The following is a 19,896-nucleotide window of genomic DNA, read 5'->3' on the forward strand; positions in this document are numbered from 1 at the left end:
TTGCTGTAGAATTGCTCCCTTATTTAACTTCCGTTTCACAACTGAAGTAGCATCTTTATTGTTATAATCAGGCAGCATTGAAAAAACTAAAGAATGGATGAAATAATGCAATGAAAGCATATTGGACTTTTGCAGCTTGCTGCCGCAGCTTATGATCAGACAAGTCAAATTTACTTAATTACTTTTGGAGTTTGATTTGAGGCCCACACCTAGTTTCTCAGAGGACACAAGCTCGCGGGTGTCATTTACTTTTTCGGTATTGTTCTCTCTTTCACACTTGGCATCTGCATACACTGCAGTACCCATAAATATGCATCAGGGATCACAACATACCTTCGGTCCTTGTGGCCCAGGAGGACCCTCTGGACCAGGGAAACCCATCTGACCAGGTGGACCAGGAAAACCAGGAAAGCCCTTTTCACCCTGCAATACACAATCTGTGTAAAGACTTTGCTTGCACCGTTGTCATTTCTTCTGCAAATTCATTACAGATCTTCACAAAACATTCTGGATTTTTTTATTTTATTTTTTTAAAACCATCCAAGCACACGCCTTCCCATCAGTATAGACTCACAGACACTGAACATTCAGGCATCAACATCCCACTTTATATTTGATGTTGCACTTGAGAACTAAGCTGAGGAAGCTGGGAAAGCACCGATCCATAAGAATTTCTCAAACAGCAGAAGCGTTACATTTATATATTGTACTTAAATGTTTTAAAACTTTTTTCTGCAAGGTGTAATAATGATTGAAATTGAATTTTGAGATTGAATTGAAGTTGAAATTGAAATACTTTATTGTTACTTGTACAACTTGTATACAGTGAGATTACACAACACCCCCCCCCCACTTAGCTCTCTTAGTCTTAATTCCCCTCGTTTACTGATGCATACCCACCAAACCCGAAGGTCAGTTGCCCTGTTGTTATCTTTTCATTCAGCAGCCTAGCAGCCCACGGATAGAAGCTGTTTTTTACCCTGTTGGTGTGACTAATCATGCTTCTATATCTTCTGCCTGAGGGCAGGAGATCAAGAAAGTGCCGGCCAGGGTGTGAATCATCCCTGAGAATTTTCCTCACTCTTCTGAGGCAACGTTCTTCCATTATGTCATCCAGCGGATTCACGGGACAGCCCATAATATCTTGTGCTGTATTCACCACCCTCTGTAGGCACTTCCTATCAGATGATGTCAAACCAGCGTACCACACTATTATGATAACTAGCATAATAGTATAGGCTACAGTGATGGTATAAACAAAAAGGGATTAGTTATATCAGGGTCAATAAAATAATAGGCTGCACTCAATGGTACTGTTCTGCTTGCCCAGCAGACCTCCACTTGTGCAATGGAGCTTCCCTTTCCTCTCCTTTGCAGCTGCTCCCACCCACCATGCACCCTCAACATTAATTTCGGAGGTGCATGGAGAGAGGAGAGGAATGGAAAGTTGTGTGTCATGAATGGAACACAATTCATGAAGTATCAGATGCTACCCAATGTCTTTATCCATAAAAATGTAAGAAGAACCTGCTAAATCAGGCTAGTAGTCCATTTCATCCAGCATCTTGTGCTTGCAGTGGCCAACAAGATGCTGGTGGGAAGCTTGTAAGCAGGACCTGAGCGCAACAGCACTCTCTCCTGTCCTGTGGTTTCCAGAAAGCGTGTTCTCCAATAAATGAGAGCACGTGTTGCGGTGTGGGCCACCGGGCCAGGCCTCTGGTTGCCAGGCAGGTTAATAGTTGTTGCCTGGCATTGTGACTGGATAACTGGGTTGCTGGGGCAAATTGTGTGTTGCAAATTGGGTGGGTGGGACCATAGTCTTTAAATATTGGTGCACTCTGGTTTCTCTTTCTCTTTGCAGAGTGCATCGGATCAATCGGATCAGAGCCAACACTGCAGGAGACTTTGGTGATATTTGTGCCTTATTCCTTTTCCCTTCACCATTTCTTCCCTGTCTAACCCACGCTGTGGGCAAATTTAGGCCCATAGGGCAAGGACGGTTGGGGGGGTGCAGGGAATTAGGCTTACCTTATTTTCTTGTTGTCGTTTAAAGCCGTCCTCGGCTTAAGCGGCTCCAGGGAGGCGGCACGCCTTCAGGGTCCTTTATTGAATTTAATTTAATAGCTGGCCGGTGCTCCCCAAAATTTAATTAGATTTAATTAAATTTAATTTGGCCCATTTGGGCCTCCCGGGACACCGGGCGGCCTTCGAGGGCTCTGGGCGGCTCCTGTGAGTGCGGGCTGCGCTGCTGCGTCGCGGCCTGCCCAGGCGCCCAGGCCGCGGCCTCCACGCAGCCTAAATTTAGGCCTTTTGGTGCTGCGGCCTTCCCCGGCCTTAATTTTGTCCTCGGGCCTAGGGAGACCGGGGGAGGAGGCCTGCTGGGCCCTTGGAGGCCTATTCAGGCCTTTTAAAAATCCATACGGCCGCTGGGGGTGCTTGGCGCGGCCTTTAGGTGACCCCCTTTTGGGGGGTAAGGGGTGTTTTGTGTTTTTTTTGCCCCTGGAGGGCTGGCGCCATAAACGCGGCCTTCCCAGCTCTCAGGTTCTCCGCGCATCTTTACGAGCGTTATTTCTCAATTAATTGTGCAACAGTGGCCTCCTGTGGCCACTAGCTGCAATTGCAGCCTTTAACTTTATTGCTGTTCTGAGAGCGCCATCTGGTGGCGTCTGAAGGGTACTGCACCCTGATTTATTTAATTTCAGTTTTGCTGTTCTTTTGAAGCAAATAGGTGCTGTTGGTTCTATTTGATTTAAGTGGTCTCTTTTCGGGCCAATCCTTTTCTTTCTTTATTTATTTTATTTACCCCTTTTACTTCTTTGTGATCTGATTTGGCTTATTCATTTTATTTAATTTTAATTTAATTGGAGTTTAATTTATTTTATTTACTGGATTAATTTTGGATTAAAATTAATCAATTATTTATTTTAATTTTAATTTTAATTTTAACTTTTTTAATTTTTAATTTTTATTTTTTTAAATTTTTACTTTGTCATTTTATTAAAGTCCAGCTTTATTGCTAACTTTACTGTCTTTTATTATCAGATATGGCCCCAAAAAAGGCTGGGAAAAAGGCGGTGACGGTCGTCTCTGCTAAGCGGCCCATTAAGGGCCCGTCACAATCCCTGCGTTCTCCAACCCCACCTCAGTGTGGGGGTCAATTGGAATCACTGGTTCCAGGGATATCGGGTGACCCTGTGGCTTTGGCGCGTCTTGCTGCGGAGGTAGACGGCCTTATCCGACGCTGTGCTTCCCAACCATCGACTTCGCTGGTGCCTGCTCCTATGGCGCCTGCCTCTTCCCCGGTTCCGTCATCATCTAGTGAAGATGGGAGTGAAGTTGCAGGGGCTGGGGTTTTGTTGTCGGAACCCCCGCTCCGGTCCCTTGCCTTACCTGTGCCTCAGGTTGGCTCGGGGGGGGGGAGATGCTCAGCTAGGCGACGTTTGGGGAAGCGGGCCAGGGGATCGACTCCTGCCAAGGCAATTTTGCCAGCTCAGTCCTCCCCTGTTTTACCGTCGGGTTCGGGTCTCTCACATGATTTTTCTATTCAGTCTACCTCAGGTGCCGCACAAGTTGAGGCAGATGTGGACTCTTCAATGGAGGACAGCTTGCCTGTTCTGGCTAAATCTTCTTCCGGGGGGCATCGCCGCCGTAAGAAGAGTTCCAAAAGACGTGCCAAGAGGAGGAGGGGTGAGTCTTCATCTTCTTCCACGGGTACATCTTCTGAGAGTTCAGGGGACGAGGCCAACGCCTCCCTGGGTCTTTATTGGGGTTTTGGAGAGCCCATTGGTGGTTTGCCAAAATGGGCATGGCAACGCAGGGCTAATTCACATAGGGCCAGGTATGGGGCAATCCTTGATTGCCGCGATGGTAGATTGGTTCCTGATGTAAAAGTCTCTACTAACTCTGTTAGAGACATTATACCAGGGGCTCATTTGTCCTCTAAATTGTGGTCCAGGATTTTGGATGGTCGCTATGTGGACATTTTTGATCTGGCACCACCAACCGCAAGCCTGGATGCTCTTGACAAAGCTGTATCTGCCCCAAAGAGGCGGACTGCGCTTAGAAAGACGGATAGGACTTTTGAGCGCTGGCTGGATAGCTTCCAGGTCTTTGCTGGGGTTGTCTCGGCTTCTTATCCTCAGAGAGCTTTGCATCTCTTTGTGTACCTGTCTATTGTCCGCTCGGTGCAGGCCATGGCTGGCGGCAAGGCAGCAATCCTTTACGATGAAAATTTTCGACGTCGCGCTGCAAAAATCCCTACGGCTCGATGGGACCGCAGGGATTTGGACGTGTGGACCACTTACATGGTCCCACATTTTGAGAGGAAGGCCCTGGAACAGCCCAAGCCAAAGGCAGCCCCTGTTCGGCCCGGACGTAAGATAATTGTTGGGGTTTCAACAAAGGAGAGTGCCAACGGCAGCCTTGCAGATATCCCCATGTGTGTGATAAGTGTGGCGGGAGTCACCCTGCTACCAATTGTCAAGGGGGTAAGCAGCCCTTTCGAGGGTGGAAAGGGGGTGCCCTGCAACCCCCAAAGGCCACACCCTCTACCTCTTCCACTGGAATTGGAAAGTAGTGACTTACTGTCTATGGCATATACGCCGATAAAACTGTCGGCATTGTTGCCTTGGCTGCAGTCTTATCCCAACCACGAGGCTGCAGCTTATTTGAAAGAAGGGTTTTCAGTGGGTTTTAGGATTCCTGTAGCCACGGCTCCTGTGGCACAGAATCCTCGCAATCAGAAGTCCGTGCAGGAAATGCCAGATATCGCCCGCAGGAAGATTGGAAAGGAGTTGGCTTTACATCGTATGGCTGGCCCTTTTGCAGTACCCCCGTTTCCTGAGTTGCATATTTCGCCTTTGGGTATTGTCCCGAAGAAGGCTCCGGGGGAATTTCGCCTTATTCATAATTTATCTCACCCTAAAGGCACGTCAGTAAATGATGTTATTCCCTTGGAGCTTTGCTCTGTGAAATATGCATCCCTTGATGAGGCGATCAAGATGATCAGGAAATTTGGCCCTGGGGCCTTGCTGGCAAAGTGTGACATTGAGTTGGCTTTTCGCTTGCTGCCTGTTCATCCTGAGGACTTTTGGCTGTTGGGTTTCCAATTTGAGGGGAAGTTTTATTTTGACAAAGCTATGCCTATGGGCTGTTCCATTGCATGTGCTGTCTTTGAGTGTTTTAGTACCTTTTTGGATTGGGCCATGTGCGTTAAGACCGGCCTAGGGGGCATGTCCCATTATTTGGACGATTTTTTGTTGGCCTCAGCACATGACACGGGCAACTGCGTTGTGTTACTTGAGGCCTTTGCTTCCCTTATGGAAGAACTGGGGGTCCCCTTGGCGGTGGATAAAACTGAAGGCCCAGCGACTCAATTGACATATTTGGGCATCCGGTTGGATACCAATGCCCAAACATCCAGCTTACCCCCAGATAAGATAATTACGTTGCGTAAGATTATTCAGAAGATTCTTCGTTTGCGGAAGGTTACTCTGAGGCAGCTTCAGTCATTATTGGGTCATTTGAATTTTGCATGCAGAGTGGTGGCGCCTGGTTGCCCCTTCTGCTCCCGTCCGGCCAGGCTCACAGCTGGACTACGGTCCCCACAGCATCGGGTGCGATTGCCCGTGCAGGTACGGGCGGACTTGCAGGTCTGGCTGGAATTCCTAGAGGAATTCAATGGTGTTTCCTTGTGGCAGGACGTTTTGAACCTCCACAATGATTTTCAAGTGCACTCTGATGTTGCTGGCTCCTTAGGCTTTGGGTTGTACTGAAATGGAAGATGGTGTGCCATGCGTTGGCCGCCTGAATGGCAAGGGGAAGCGATTACGCGAGACTTAACATTTCTCGAGTTTTTTCCCATTGCAGTAGCAGTGCATTTATGGGTCGCTGAATTCAGGGACCGTCGGATATGTTTCTGGTCCGACAACCAGGCGGTGGTGAACGTGCTGGCAAAACAGTTGTCCCGTTCTCCCAGGGTATCGGCCCTTCTGCGGGCCTTCGTCCTACATTGTCTGCAGTTTAATATTGTGTTTTCGGCACGCTTCATCCCCGGTATATCTAACAAGATTGCTGATGCTCTGTCCCGTTTTCAGATGGAGCGATTCTGGTCCCTGGCTCCAGAAGCTCAGAAGCTTCCAGAGTATTTTCCACCGCACCTCTGGAATCTTGGCAACACTTAGTCATGCAGGGAGTAGCAGCTTCCATTTCTACGTCCACTTTGCAATCCTATAAAAAAGCTTGGGCTGACTTTTTAAAATTCACGCAGTCGGCGTCCAGCAATTTTAAACCCCCTCCTACCACTTCTCAGGTCTTGCAATACTTAGCTCATTTGTTTCAGCTGGGCCGCGCTGCCAGAACTTTGAGAATTCATTCTGCAGCAATTTCTTTTTTCAGCAAGTCCTTGTATGACAAGGATCCTTGTAAAAGGTTTGTGGTGCGTAAGGCCATGGAAGGGTGGGGCAGACTCCCCCCCCCCCCCAGGACGGCTGCCAGGCGTCCTATCACCTTTGAGTTGTTGTCCAGAATGCGCTCCAAGTTGAGGAGTGTGTGCTGGCCTAAATATGAAGCACGCCTTTTTTCAGCGGCGTTTTCATTAACATTTTTTTGAGCCCTCCGGGTGGGAGAGGTTGTAGTGGAGTGCAATTCAGCTGGCGGTTCCCGTGGGTTGCTCTTCCAGGATATTAGTGTGTCCCCCCCTGGAGTTGAGACTATTAGTGCGCAACTCCAAAACTGACCAGTTGGGTCGGGGGGAGGTTATCCGCCTCCCCGCCACTGGGGAGGCGGGCCCATGCCCGGTCAAGGACATAAGGAGGTACTTGGCCTTGAGGCCTCCTGGGGATGGTCCCTTGCTCTTGCATGAAGGTGGTCACCCTCTGGCGCGTCACCAGTTCACAAAAATCATGTGTAAGGTTATTGCGGCGTGTGGAATCTCGGCATCTGGTTTTGCCCCTCATTCTTTTCGCATAGGGGCAGCGACCATGGCAGCCCATTGGGGTTTGTCAGCTGCCAGGATTAAGGATCTGGGGAGGTGGAAATCTGATGCCTTCAAGGGTTATGTGCGTAACAAATGTTGATTTTGTTACTAATGCTTGTTGTTTCCACTTGTAGATCCCTCGCTGGTCCGCGTCTGGATAGTGGGACACAGCATCATTCATTGGGCTGGCATCAGAGCGAGGCAATCTGCCAGGGGATCGTGTCTCGGCCTCCCTCAGCACGTGCAAGTGTCATGGATTTCCAGACGCGGAATGCTGTGGGAAGAGTTTTTGCCGCTTATTGAGCGTCGGCTGCTTTCTTCCCCTCCCCCTACGGCCATGGTAGTACAGCTGGGGGAAAATGATGTGGCAACTGTTGATTGCCTTTCTTTGTGCTCCATTATCATGAGGGACTTGGAGCATTTGGCTGCCTTGCTTCCTTCTGTGAGAATTATTTGGTCTCACTTGTTGCAGAGGCAATCCTGGCGCGGTGTTCCCCGCCCGGAGGCCGCTGAGAAGGCCAGGAAACTCATTAACTCTGCCGTGTGCAAGAAGGTTTTGGAGCTGGGTGGTTTGGTGATTCTCCACCCCAGCATTTATTTTAAGGCGGTAGCCCTTTACCGGGCGGGTGGTGTGCACCTTTCTGATTTGGGGAATGATATTTGGTTGGATGCTGTGGCTGAAAAATTAGGTTCCTGGTTGGGTTTGTGAGTGGTTGGCGGCGAGCGTTAAACCTCGGGTGGCGGTTAGGCATTGGTTATAATATGCTGGTGGTGGAGGGGTCAGGATAGGCCGTGCCTGCCCCTCCCATTGCGCTGAAGGGAATTCCGTTAAAGGAATCCTGGGGCTTGCCATGATTTCGTCCAATCCCTGTCATGGGACCAGGGCCGCCCAATCCCTGTCATGGGAATCCTTGTCATAGGACCTGGGCCGGCAAGCTTTCGGGGAGCTGCTGGGGTGAGCGGCGTGGGTCCGACGCTTAGCTCAAATGACCCCCAAGTTTGACTTTCCCTTCTACTGGCTACCGATCGGACCTCGGGATGTCAGTTCTGTCCCAGGCGGGGGGACAGATAGTCATAACCAATGTCTAAACAACCACTCACTGATTTTGTATTTTAATAAAGTTGTGGCCAAAATAGAGCCCAAAAACCAAAACTAAAATATGTGTTATGTATGAAGTTATTTGAGGGGTGGCCTGGGGACCTACACACACAACTGGTATTCAGAGGTATGCTGCCTCCATGAATTTGTCTAACCGTCTTTTAAAGTCATCCAAGTTGGGGGCCATCGCTGCCCCTTTGGAGAGAGAATTCCAGAGAATGCCAGAGTTTAACTACACACTGTGCGAAGAAGAATTTTCTTGCTCCTAGTCAATCGCTGCCAATTCAGACCCCATGACTGAATATGTAAAATTATGATTTATTTATTTTTTGCCCCAATGCACATCCCTTTAAACTTGTTTACACTGAATTGCATTTGACATTTTAATGCCCATTCACTCAGCTTGGAAAGATCATTTTGAAGCTATCCACAATCCCTTTTTTAAACCGCCATCAGTATCATCAGAAAACATGTCTACCTCACTGCTAACCCCTATCTCTAGTCGTTTATGAACAAGTTAAAAAGCAAAATGAAACACTAAGTGAATATTGCTTAGTCCTACTATTGGTCCAACTAAGCCCCTAATCTTGTTAGCCCATAAATATAGTTGCCAGCTCATTTTTATTTTCTCTCATATCATGCTATTCTAACATGTGCCGCTGGAGGGGGCACCACTACTGTTTTGTGCACACAGAATTTTCTCAGCTTTCTTTATGGTTATAAGTGAGCTGATTTGTCAGGAATACTACAGATCTGAATGCACAAATCAGAGTTTCGAACTCTTTCTGCAATACGTTTCTGAAATGATGCCCAAACTGTTACACTGTTTTTAGTACAAGGTACAGCATATAATCTCAAAATGTTCTATCACGTCCTAGTTATTGAGATGTCAAAATGTTGCTGCCCCCACCAGTTAATTTAGTTCGCCATGGGGATAATAATACTGGCTTACCTTACAGGTTTGCTCTGAGGATTACAATCATATAATGTATGAGAAGCATTTGAACTCTCAAAAGTATTCTGCAAATATTAATTATTATGTACTTTAAAAAAAAAAAAAGTAAATATGCAACCTCTTACCTTACTGCCTTTGATCGCATCACAAGAACAGTGGCTTTTACCGTTGCAGACACAATTCTGAAAAAAATGTAATAGGATCTTTACAATAAATCCATAGTTTATGGGTTCATTCTTTTCTTTTTTGAAATTGCAATGCATTATCTTTAAAAGAAAAACCTGGTCTGTTTTTACTTTCCCCACACATCTTCATGTAAGAGTATTCTGATGTGTAAGGATAAATGGCTGGGTGCATAAATAAGTATTTAGCAAGCGTCAAAAACTCAGTTTATGTATGCCTTATTTCATAGGGGAAGTGGTTGCAAAAGCTCTGTACCTCAACAGAAGGGGCTCTCCTCCAGGTTGTTGTAAGATGAATCTGAGCAAGCTACCAAGAAAGACTTATCTGAAGATCTCAGCAAACAGGCAAGTCTACATGGGAGAAGCCATTCCTTCAGATAGTGTAGTTTCACATTGTTCAGAGCATTAGAAGCCAGCAAAAGAACTTCAAACTTAGCTCAGTAGCAAATTGGCAGTCAGTGCAGTCCTTTTATAAGTGATGTCGCACAGCTCCACTAGGTAACCTAAACACTGCAGCTTCTGAATCAGCCTAAAGCCCCCCCCCCCCCACGTGGAATTACAAATCTACCACTGGGGTTACAAATGCATGGATCACTGTGGAAAAGCTATTCCTGTCCAGGAATGGCTGGTCAAGGGCATTCCTGGTCACCGGTCATTTTGGTCTCCAGTGACAATGATGGATCAAGGAGCACCCCCAGGTGATGTACTTGCTGCTTCAGAACAGGCAAATTGCCCAGTTCCCAGGCATGAGAACCATCCATTCACGAGGCCTCCTATCTTGTCAGGGTTCAGCTTCAGCTTATTGGCCCTCATCTAGCCCACCATGCATCAAAGCATGGTGCATCTGTGTTGTGTTGTGTTGTGCTGTCAAATTCATCCTTGCATATAAAATGCAGGTTCTTTAAAATGCAAGTTGCATTTTGTGTGTGTGTGCGTGCACGTACAAGTGAATTAAGAGGATTAGGGCAGGCATGAAAAGGGGAATTTAGCCCTTACCACTCATTCTGTGATCCCAATAAAAATCCCTCCTGGTTTTGAGGGAAATCTCCCAATAGTAGATTTCCCCCCACTAGTTTCAGAAGAAGAATCCTGTTAATTATCAGCCCCCCCCCCAACTGCATTTTTTAAAAATCTGCATCTCAGATGCAAATAAACATTTAGTATACTTGGGACTCCAATCTGTGAAAGAGACCACATGTTTCTAAACATACCGATTTGACCCAGGTGCCTGGGCAGATTGCATAAAATTACAGAAAAAAACTCAAAACTCAAAAGCAAAGCTGATTACTTCTATTGCAGACATGACCATTATTATCTTCAGTCTTTCACGGTAATTTATTCAGTTACATGATGACCACAAATCAGAACAGAATATCGAGCAGTAATAAGAATGCATGAAAAACTATTTATATTTCATCTGTGCTGGTGAAATCTTGTCACAAAAAGTGCGTGCATCAGCTTTGGGAAAGAGAGAGGAGACAGAAAGGGCAGCATGAGGCAGCAAGAGAAACAGACAGCCAAAGGCAATGTGTGTATATGCACACTCACAAAAACAAAAGAGAAGAGAAAGAAAGATGTGCAATGCATGCAATACAGGAGAGAAAGTGATGGAGAGAAAGAAGTTCAATAGCAAAAGCAGGCTTTGTGGGGGAGAGGAAGAGAGGAGGCAAGGGAAAGGAAGAGATTCTTCCACAGTCGACTGATTAGGCATTGGGGGTGGCAGGGAAGGTTGGAATTTATCAGCCAAAAATTTGCCTTCATAAGGCCTCTGCTCTTATGAACCATACTGGATTGCTGGAACATAGCTTGGGATTTTCATTGGATACACCCTGGGTGGCTTGCAACATTCCTTCCTTTCATCTAATGGTTACTTCACACGGCAAACATTGTGCCTTCTGGATTGGAAATACTGTACAATTATGTGATGAATCTATGTAAAATAGAGAAAACCCAGGTCAAATCTGCACCACACATTTAAAGCACTCCCAAAGCTAAAATTCCCAGTTCCCTGAACAAAAGTACACTTCACAGATTTTTTTTTTCGGGGGAGGGGGAGCCATTTTCTTTAAATGCAAACTGAATGTGCTTTATGGTGTGAACGTGACCTCAGAGAATATGAGGTGGGTTTTCCCCAATGATGTGTTCCTATCCAATGACTGACCCAGAAGTCACTTGACGCCTGCAGATGACTTGAAAACAGTGCTTGATATCTGAAGTATTTTTTATCCAGACTTGAATTCCTAACAGAAAAGTAATCAATGTGGTGTCTCCTTGGTATTTGGGACTACCAACTTCCATCAACCACAGCCAGCATGGTCAATTGACAGGGACGATGGGAGTTGTATTCCACAACAGCTGAAGTGAATCCCGTTGGCTACTCTATGCTAGACTTTTGATGGCATGTTCTCCATTTTACTCACAACATCCAGAAAAATTAACCTCCTGGTACCAATGTTTAGAATACTGATACATGTACATTTAATTTATGTTGCACAATCAGAATAGTTTGTTCTGTGACTAGTGATTAAGGAGTTTTGAGTATATTATAAAGTATTATGCTAATACTACTCTGCATTATGCTAATGCATTATGCTAAAGCTATGGTTTTCCCAGTAGTGATGTATGGAAGTGAGAGCTGGACCATAAAGAAGGCTGATCGCCAAAGAATTGATGCTTTTGAATTATGGTGTTGGAGGAGACTCTTGAGAGTCCCATGGACTGCAAGAAGATCAAACCTCTCCATTCTTAAGGAAATCAGCCCTGAGTGCTCACTGGAAGGACAGATCCTGAAGCTGAGGCTCCAATACTTTGGCCACCTCATGAGAAGAGAAGACTCCCTGGAAAAGACCCTGATGTTGGGAAAGATGGAGGGCACAAGGAGAAGGGGACGGCAGAGGACGAGATGGTTGGACAGTGTTCTCGAAGCTACCAGCATGAGTTTGACCGAACTGCGGGAGGCAGTGGAAGATAGGAGTGCCTGGCGTGCTCTCGTCCATTGGGTCACGAAGAGTCGGACACGACTAAACAACAACAACAACAACAACAACAACAACAATGCTACTATTGTTAAATGGTTTTATATATATATAATTGACTGATGTCCAGAAAAAAGTCAATGTGTCTCATATTTTTCAGACACATTGAGATATGTTTCGTGGATATGCATGCTCTGATTCTGCACTAAAGCATTATATTAAGTGCACCATGATCACAAATGTTTATTCAAACTGGATAGCTCTGGATTATTATTTTTTCTCACACTTCTCAGCATAGTCCAACCTTTGATAACTACACATTTGACCCAAAAACTCTGAGTTGCATATATTATACCAAGAATTAGCCAGCATGCCTTTTGAGTTTTATGAAACTGGAACTTCAAAATGCAGGATAATAGTTGGTAGAGGTTGCTGGGAAACTCATATGTTTGGACATGGGGAGAAAACACCAACAAAAATAAAGAAAAAACCAGCCATCACAACCATTTCTTGAGGATGGTGGTATTTTGAATGCAGTACAGTCTACTCTTGGGGGTGGGGGAATAGTTTCAACTTTGTGGTATTCTGCTATCATGCCACCAGACATGACACCTTCATTTCTTCCATATTTTGAATAATTTAAACAGTGCTGCTCATTCAGAGATTAAACTGTACAATACACAAGAATGTTCCCATGAATAATCTCTCTTTCTATCAATTTGCTGTGTACACAGAACAGCAATACAAAATTTGCATGATAAGCCTTGGCAGCAACCAATATAAGGATGGCATTTGACTAAGAAGGATTTCCACTTGTGTAACATAACATCTCCCCCCCCCCCACCTTTCCCTGAATGCTCCCCAAATCTCCTCCATAGTGAGTTTGTCCTGTTCCTCCTCTCCAAGAATGGCAAGTGTGCTTTCTTGCATGTAAAGAAGTAAAGTCTTATTTCAGCAAACAGATAGTGTAAACTCAGCAACAAGAGCAGGAATTAGTCCAGACACCTTTAAGAGCCAGAGATGCAGCAAATATCAAACCAACTTAGGAGAGGAGCTTTAATGTTCCCTAAATGCAATTCAGGGACAAAGCCGTGGTTAAGGATTTCAGGATCAGGAGCAGTGAGCTGAGACTGCACAGGAGTGTGAAGTTATTTCAACTGTCAGCCCTGCCTACCCACCACACTTTTAAATAGAGACCTGCCTGTCCCAGCAATAACCCTTAGCCTTGAGCTGGGTGCTCCTTCTTGAGTGCTGCATCTGCTCCTGCCTCCTGATGCCCTTCAACTGCCTTGGAGACAACACCAAAGAATTGCCGTGAAAATCCCTGAAACGAGAAGTACTTGACTATAGAGTTAGATTAAATAACAAAAACCCAAAAGTTCAAGGAAAAATTAACCTAGAATTAAACAAAGACTTAACGAGATGCCGGCTACAAAACTCATTTCACTGAACTACGGTAATCAGTTTCCTCAGAAGGAAATAAAGAAATTATAAACCTTAAATGATTTTAAGTGATATCAAACAAACTCAAGAGCAGGGCTGAAATGCTTCCCTGAGTTTCAAAAAAAGGTATGAAAACCTCAATGACAAGTTTTAAACATAGCCTTATTTAAGAGAACATTATAAGATACCAAACAAACTCAAGAGCAGGGCTGAAATGCTTCCCTGAGTTTACAAAAAAGGTATGAAAACCTCAATGCTCTTGAGGTTGCTTGAAATCATTTAAAATCGTTTAAGGTTTATAATGTTCTCTTAAATAGGACTATGTTTAAAACTTTTTCATTGAGGTTTTCATACCTTTTTTTGAAACTCAGGGAAGCATTTCAGCCCTGCTCTTGAGTTTGTTTGATATCACTTAAAATCATTTAAGGTTTATAATTTCTTTATTTCCTTCTGAGGAAACTGATTAGTTCAGTGAAATGAGTTTTGTAGCCGGCATCTCGTTAAGTCTTTGTTTAATTCTAGGTTAATTTTTCCTTAAACTTTTTGATTTAACTCTATAGTCGATTACTTCTCGTTTCAGGGATTTTCACGGCAATTCTTTTGTTTTGTGTAATTTCTTGGTTCCATGACTGTCTTTTTTTCATTGGAGACAACACCAGGCTTTCCTCCTTCCCTGACAATTCAGTCTGTGCAGAGAAATGGCCTCCCCCAGCATTGCAGGGCCCCGCCTGTCCTGTCCTTCCCCATCCAATGAAAAACTTGAACTCACAATTCATTCTCCCAGAGGCTTTAATTTTCAGATTAGATTAGTACATAAAGCATGCTACAGGTTACAATAATCAGAAGGTTAAATACATGGCTAAGCATAAGCAGATGCAGGTGGTATTGTGGTCTAAACCACTGAACCTACGGCTTGCCGATCAGAAGGTTGGTGGTTTGAATCCCCGCGACAGGGTGAGCTCCCGTTGCTTGGTCCCAGCTCCTGCCAACCTAGCAGTTCGAAAGCACATCAAAGTGCAAGTAGATAAATAGGTACCGCTCCAGCAGGAAGGTAAATGGCGTTTCCGTGCACTGCTCTGGTTTCACCAGAAGCGGCTTAGTCATGCTGGCCACATGACCCAGAAAAACTGTCTGTGGACAAACGTCGGCTCCCTCAGCCAGTAAAGCAAGATGAGCGCCGCAACCCCAGAGTCGTTCGCGACTGGACTTAACTGTCAGGGGTCCTTAACCTTTTTTTAAGCATAAGCTAAGTTATTGATGGAACAAGTGACACACCCACTGAACCTTCCTTTTAAAGAGTGGGGTGGGCACAGCTTTAGCGTTGAAGTAGCTAGGGTCCCAAGTCTGGACAAGCAAGCAGAAACTCCTTTGGGTGGGTTGGCCTTATGAGCCATGTTCAGGCTGACACTGGCATCTCTGTGTGATGAAGGAGATGGAGACAGGATCAGCTCAGCATCAGACTTACTGCTAGCCACCTCTCTAGAGGGAGTAGATTCCTGAGTGATAGGAGGCACCAAAGGTGGTTCCTCAGCAGGTGAAGCACTAGGCATCTCCAGAGGGAGGATGGAAGACTTCTCTATTAACCTACTTGGGCCCTTCCCAGGATCTGGCTGTCTGGCCCCCAAGTCACTGGGTCTCTCCTCAGGATCAGAAGCCTCTAGTCCTCTCCATCATTGTCCTTGGGTTGGCCATGACAGCGTTGGGGGAATCCATACAACAGATTTAGGGAGTGTGTGCAAGGGCAGGAGAGGGGAAAATTTCTGTTGTGCAAGCATAAATCCTTGTAGTGATGGAATGTGTTGGCTGGGTGCACCTTAAGTTTCAATTGCACAGTTTCTTTGTTACAAAACTAGTGTGGCTAAGATCCGAAGTGGCACCTCTGTTCACATAAGGTGTGCACCTCCCCTAACACTATATCTCACACCTTTGCCAGGGATCCCCCAACACCATATCCAGGGAATGCAGGCAGTGGAAGGGGACAGTGTGAAAGGGAAATAACTATTCAAGCAAGAACACTTGCACTCCATTTTTTGATGTTCCATTTATTCTGATTCCGATGCAGACCAATGGTACACTTGGGGCTGTATAGTGGAAAGGGAGAAAAATGGAGAGAACAAAAGGTGAGTCAGAGCACTTGATAGCGCTTTCCAAAAAACTATTCCAAAACAGAGGTGGCTTCATTCTTTCAACAGAAAACCAGACCTCCATTGAATGACTTTGTTTACTTTATAAAAGCCTATTATTACTGTCCGTGCCACTCTGCCTGCTTTGCCACTGTGCTGAATTAGAACTGTCAGTGAAAGGGCAAATGTTAGCTGACACAGCACAATGCTAGAAGGAGAGGAGGAAAACAGGGCAATGACAGCGTTTGATTTGTTTTAAATTAAAGAACGAAAGGGTTAGAGTGATGAGATGGGAAAGTGAAATAAGAATTGAATAACTGGGCATACATTGTAGTTGGACTAACAGTGGTTTAGGATCATTCCATGACCCAAGCAAGATGTGCAGTGAAAAGACTCGGGGCACTCCCTAGGAACTTGATGAGCCTTGTTGGGTTTTCTATTTTATAATTTTATTCTAACAAAATTTTGACAATCAACAATTCTAAGGATGCTTAGGGATAAAAAAGGCCAGAAAGAGTACTTGTTGAAAATACAGGGCACTCCTGTGATACTTTTTCACTGCTGTATGTTGTAAGAGTAGCAGTACAAAGAGCTTCTCTCTGTGAATGAGTGTAGTGATGATATAGATACCTCATGATTTTTTTGTTCCTGTCTCTCTTTTTCTGCTCCTTTAGCTGTGACAGCTATGTTGGCTATGTGACACCCTCATGGCAGCCATTTTGTGACTGGCACCAATGGCATTTTCTCAAAATTAAAAATGTGCCCTCTGGGTGACAAACCTGTTCTATGTCAAAATTAAACAAAGTATAATTCTTGCAGGGTGTACTATTATTAACCATGATAGTACATTCTACAACAGATGTGCATAGATGGCGAGTCTCAAAAAAACAAGCAATTTCATTAAAAACCGTTTCAGTGCCATGCACCACCTTGCTGCCACCTCTATCAAGAGTTCATACAAGAAATCCCCATGTTTAGTCTAAGAACACTGTTTGAAATTTCTCGTGAAAAGATGAAGATACTAGTTTCCAAACTAGGGACCATGAAAATGTAATGCCTCAGGTAATGGGATTTTAAGGGGCTTCATTCTGTATTGAATTTTGCTGGTCCTTAGGTAAAATACATTGATATAATTTAATTGTTGTTTGTTTGATGAAACTTATTGATTGATAATATGTCTAAGGAGTATTTCCAGCATTTAAGTGCAGGACGTGTTGTACCAAAACCTAAAATCTCCCAGAAAATATCAAATAAAATCAGACCACAGGATAACAAAAACTAGTGTTCTTAGCAGAGAGCACACTATAGTAGTGGTTGCCAAACCCCTAGACAACTTGAAAATTGCTGAGGGTCTTAGTAGACTACTTAATGATTTTGCTGCCTGTGGTTTAGTAATTGTAACACACTGTCCTAGATGCCAAAGTCACCGCTATGGACAAGCTGAACAAAGCTTTTGGACCACCGGTCTGCAAACCACACTTTGGAAACCTGTGTTCTGAAGTATGAATGAGGGTCTGACTCTCCACATTCCTGGAGCTAATAAAAGTAAATGGAGAAATGCTAAGTGAGATGCTCTTAATAAATGTGGAGGAGTTACATACGGAAGAAGGAACTCCCTGAAGTATACATAATCACCAGTGTAGGAACAGCTTGTACAAACAAAACAGCTGCACTATCAAAATTAAAGCAACAGGAAGGCATGTCAGGGCCTGGTCTCCTTTGGATATTTCATACCCCTCCCTGAACATTCAGCATTCATTAAAAAAAGAAGTTTTGAGCCTTTTTATATGTAGAAAGATAAAGAAAAATATCCCAGCAAGCAGTATTTCACACAGTTCTTTACTAAAAGTTAAGCCAAGTAAATAACTTTAAACAAAGTTACCTGGTTTTATATCCTGCAACAATCTCCACACCTCCCTTAGTATCCCGCCCTCCACACTTTGTGTTGATCACTTTGCTGCAATGGCAAAGTGGTGGCAGAACTCCTGCTTTCTGGTGCAATTTGTGTGGCTGAACTGGGGGTGGTTGCACAAATTCACCACCCTCCCTATTCTGCCATCACCCCCTTCGGCAAAGGTCTCAGCACTGCAGAGGTCTGCGTGAATAAAATCACCTTTGTCTACTGGCAAAAGGTCATAAGAGAAGGGGCTAGATAGGCTTCCTTGGTAAGGTAGGTTAGATCTTGACCTAACCTACCTCAAAAGGCTGTGAATATAAAAGAATGGACCATACATGACACCCTCAGATCCTTGGAGGATGGGTTGGATGAGAAAAAATCTATGTAATCTGAAAAGTTATCTACCTGTTCTTTATGTGTGTTGATATTTATGCTCTTGGTATCATTACCAAATTTTGCATTATGGCTCCTGAGATCAAGGACCAGGTACTTGTCTGTGTTTGGATACAACTGGATCAAGAAGGTGGAATGAACCTTTCAAAGCTTGACTGATTTTAACCACTGATCTCAAAACAGCATATAACATATATTTTTGTTTCTTAGAATTCCCTAGCAACACCAGGTATGAGGCTGCTAGTAAATTAATATGTAAAATTATATTAAACATCACATATATTTTAACTGTAGGAAGTAAAAGTCTTCAGACAGAAACGTGGCTGTTGAAACGGATAGTGTTCCAGCCTAAGGAATGTGTCTGTGTAGGAAACAAATATTTTCTGATGTACTTTTCATACCTTTTGCAGGTAGTAAACCCCACTCAGGGTAAGACGGTACTTGAGTCAGGCAGGTAGACAAAGCAAGCTATCTCAGCTATTTATGCCTACACAGGTGGTTGGTATGTGGGCCACTGACCAAACTGTTATTTTCACAAATAAAGATTAAAGCACAATGCTGACTGCATTCCTAAAGAGATCTATGACTGAAATCTAAAAGGCTGAAATTACAAACAAATCCCTGGAACCAGGGCACAGGTCCATGGCACAAATTTACATAAAATGTTCATATGCTAATTTATATGTATGGATACAAATTTAGACCTCTGATGAAATTAAGATAGTGGGAAGTCTCTCCATCACTTCACAGCACACCCAGCCACCCTGTAAACAACAGGATTTTTATGGTGTGTGTCTTAAGGGTTGGGGGCAGAAGATCTTTGCTCCAGTGCAAAAGATCTGGACCACTTGCCACTTGGGCTCCCTCAATAACAACAACTGCTGCTGCTGCTCTCCGCCCTCCCGCCATGGCGGGGATAAGGCCAACGAAAAGGCTCCGGCCAGCCTTCAAGGCAGCCACGGTGGGCCACCAGGGGGAAAAAATGACATGAAATAAAATAACAACAACCCTAGTCTTGAGTGCCACTCAGGATTAAATTTAGGATTGCCTCCCCTGTTCCAAATGCAAAATTCTAAAACATTGTCTTTAAAACAGTTTGAATGTACATTTCCCCAGTCAATGAGAGAGTAATTGAAGTCAAGCAGGTAGAAAGGATTATTATGTTTGCAGCCACTGCGGCACACAGTGAGTCCACTAAACTGAATGTAATTGCCAAGTTATGTGTCTATCACGGCATTCAAGGGCAATGTTGTTATCATGGCCAGGCCTATCTCTTACTGGGAAACCTGATGCATTCCAGTTTTCACACAAGGAAGAAAAGAGTGCAAAGAGTGTTCAGTAAATACTGGGCTCTCTAGCCACTAGACTCCACCTGTCTAGTGTTCCTTTTAAATACTTAACACTTCCCAGTCTTGTATTGTAGACTGAAATTCACCCAAGTGGAAGAGACAAAATGAATTCAAATTATAAGAACAAGCCTAAGTAAGTGGAGAATTTTGCTTAAGCAGCAGTTTACAGAAGGAGGGACCTGACTACAAATGCAAGGAACTGGTGAGTCAGGTCCGTAATTCTAGAATACTGCTAGCAAAGCAAAATGCCAATATACTAAAATTGTTTCATGCATTGTGAGCATCAAACATGAATTCACTAGAGCTTTATATGTTTTCTTGGTGATTGCTAGAACCAGTATAATAAAATCCAATTATTAAGCCTTCAATAAGTATAGACAACATACAGCAAAATTATGAGATGATGAGATGCAAGAAAATATGTCAGTTCCCCAAATCTTAACATGCTGTGCAATCATTTGTGAACTGGATTTTCTTCTGGAAGGCAGCCAAACAGACACTGGA

The 19,896-nt window shown here is 44.3% G+C and overlaps 2 protein-coding genes across 5 annotated transcripts in view; one reads left to right on the top strand and one right to left on the bottom strand.

Moving 5' to 3' along the window:
• Window positions 1-19,896, bottom strand: part of COL4A3 (collagen type IV alpha 3 chain) — a 98,350-nt gene that overhangs the window by 67,840 nt on the left and 10,614 nt on the right. For 2 of the 3 annotated variants that reach the window (XM_081006849.1, XM_081006851.1), the window contains exons 2-3: window positions 9,156-9,212; window positions 334-423 (exon numbers count right to left, since the gene is read on the bottom strand). In XM_081006849.1, the coding sequence (XP_080862975.1) occupies window positions 334-423; window positions 9,156-9,212 (147 nt within the window). Of the gene's footprint in view, window positions 1-333; window positions 424-2,028; window positions 2,544-9,155; window positions 9,213-19,896 lie in introns of those variants that run through there. The other variant, XM_081006850.1, reaches the window with a different exon arrangement.
• LOC308477880 (uncharacterized protein) lies at window positions 2,970-8,257 on the top strand. Of its 2 annotated transcripts, none has more exons than XM_081006961.1 (2): window positions 2,970-3,687; window positions 7,111-8,257. In XM_081006961.1, exons 1-2 carry the CDS (start codon window positions 3,045-3,047, stop codon window positions 7,683-7,685), a joined length of 1,218 nt encoding a protein of 405 aa, XP_080863087.1. In that variant the 5' UTR covers window positions 2,970-3,044; the 3' UTR covers window positions 7,686-8,257. The 2 variants fall into 2 exon arrangements, with proteins under 2 accessions (XP_080863087.1, XP_080863086.1); XM_081006960.1 differs by having other exon boundaries at window positions 2,970-3,711; window positions 7,111-8,255.

This window comes from Podarcis pityusensis (assembly GCF_964106645.2).
Source record: "Podarcis pityusensis genome assembly, chromosome: 5".
In the NCBI taxonomy this organism is placed as follows: Eukaryota; Metazoa; Chordata; class Lepidosauria; order Squamata; family Lacertidae; genus Podarcis; species Podarcis pityusensis.